General features: G+C 48.5%; 1 protein-coding gene across 4 annotated transcripts in view; it reads left to right on the forward strand.

Annotated features, from left to right (window-relative positions):
- Positions 1-1,704, forward strand: part of Pole (DNA polymerase epsilon, catalytic subunit) — a 43,843-nt gene that overhangs the window by 12,622 nt on the left and 29,517 nt on the right. For all 4 annotated transcript variants that reach the window (XM_004635839.2, XM_023720575.1, XM_023720576.1 and 1 more), the window contains one exon: positions 1,075-1,223. In XM_004635839.2, coding sequence (XP_004635896.1) covers positions 1,075-1,223 — 149 coding nt within the window. The remainder of the gene's footprint in view (positions 1-1,074; positions 1,224-1,704) is intronic.

A 1,704-nucleotide genomic window follows, 5' to 3' on the forward strand; every position in this document is an offset into this window, starting at 1 on the left:
AAGAGGTGTACTAACAGTGTTTGGACAGGAAATCCTGTCTGCTTCTTGGGCTATGGATAACCACTAAGCAGATAACAATGTGCAATGTATTGGATTATCAAAACTGTCCTGTTAATCAGCTTTGAAACTAAAAAAAATAAATAAATAAAATAAAAATAAAAATGGGCAAAAAAAGAGTAATTGGAGAGAGCAGTGGTCTGCAGACTGCAGCAGGCCCGCTGGCCTGTGATGTTCACAGCTGCAGAGAATGAGTGATTCTGACCAGCTGCACCCACTTGCTCGAATGAGCGTCTGGCTTTCTGGTTTACTGACCTCTGGCTTAGAGGAGTTACTGATGCCCTTCTGGTGGAGCAGTACAGCTATGTAACAGCTGTTACATCAGAAGCTAAGAGTTTGCCGCTGAGTCCAGTCAAGCGGTTTCCTCGTGGTACTCAGCCTGGAAAGGCTGCAGCTGGCGTCCCCTCCTGTCCTGCGCCACACCGATGTCACATGGCCTCCCTCACAGTGCTCTTACCACTGCTCTTACCAGTTTTTTCAGTGGCAAGGGGTTCATCACATTAAAGTTCTGAATGTACAGTTCAGCAGGCATGCTGGTACAGGCCTATGATTGCAGCAGTTGGGAGGCTGAGGCAGGAGGATTGCTGTGAGTTCAGGGCCAGCCCAAGCAACATAGTGAATTCGAGGGCAGTTTGGATTGTACAGTGAGAGTCTGTCCCAAATACAGTTCAGTGCTTTTAAGATTATTCATATTGTTGTGCAGTGGTTGCCTTTTCCAAAAATCTTCATCTTCCTAGAATGAAACTGTCCTTCCCCACCCTCCGGTTCAACTCTGCTAGGTACCTCAGAGGAGGAATCTTTGTAATTGGCCTTTTCCCTTGGCATAATGAAAGGCTTTCTACAGCTTCTCTACGCATGGTGCTTATTGGTGTGATTGAACCACTGTTAAGGATTTACCATGTAAATGTGTCCCTTCCTCCATCGGTGGACCTTTCTACTCATGTTGGAAATTTGGGCTGTTGACTTGTCGGTGGTGGAGGGGAGAACCTGGCAGGGCTCAGACAGATGTGGTTCTAGGTGTGGAAGAAGAAGCTCTCCGCAGCGGTGGAGGCAGGTGACGCAGCTGAGGTGAAGCGCTGCAGGAACATGGAGGTCCTATATGACTCATTGCAGCTGGCCCACAAGTGCATTCTCAACTCCTTCTACGGCTATGTCATGCGCAAGGGGTATGGCCCGTAGGAAATGCAGGGGGCATGCAGGGCCAGAGTCCTAGTGCCCATAGTCTTGGTGCGGGTGTGCAGGTGGGGCGCTTCTAGCTCGGACTGTTGGGTGGGACTGGGACATAGAGACAGTGGGGGTGGTGCAAGCTGGAGGGCTGGCTCTCCAGAGAGATGGGTGTTCCCAGATGTCTTGGCCTTTGTGTTCTGGGTTGTTCGTACGATCTGATGTTTCAGCATGTTGCTGTCACCCTGTGTGGCATCACTGAGTGGTGGGATGGGAAGGATCTGGGTGATTGCAAAGCAATAGCAGGCGTAGTAGGGGTGGTCAGAGGAGTGACTGGATGGGCCATGCAACAAGTATTTGATATAGCTTTTTTTTTTTTTTTTTTTTTTTTTTTTTTTTAACCACTTTTGAGCCCTATTCATACAGCTTTCTTTCTCCATCCCATCATAAGCATGTCATGCGGTACTGGGGATTGTACCACAT

Source organism: Octodon degus, unplaced genomic scaffold (genome assembly GCF_000260255.1).
Source record: "Octodon degus isolate 3935 unplaced genomic scaffold, OctDeg1.0 scaffold00076, whole genome shotgun sequence".
Classification (NCBI taxonomy): domain Eukaryota; kingdom Metazoa; phylum Chordata; class Mammalia; order Rodentia; family Octodontidae; genus Octodon; species Octodon degus.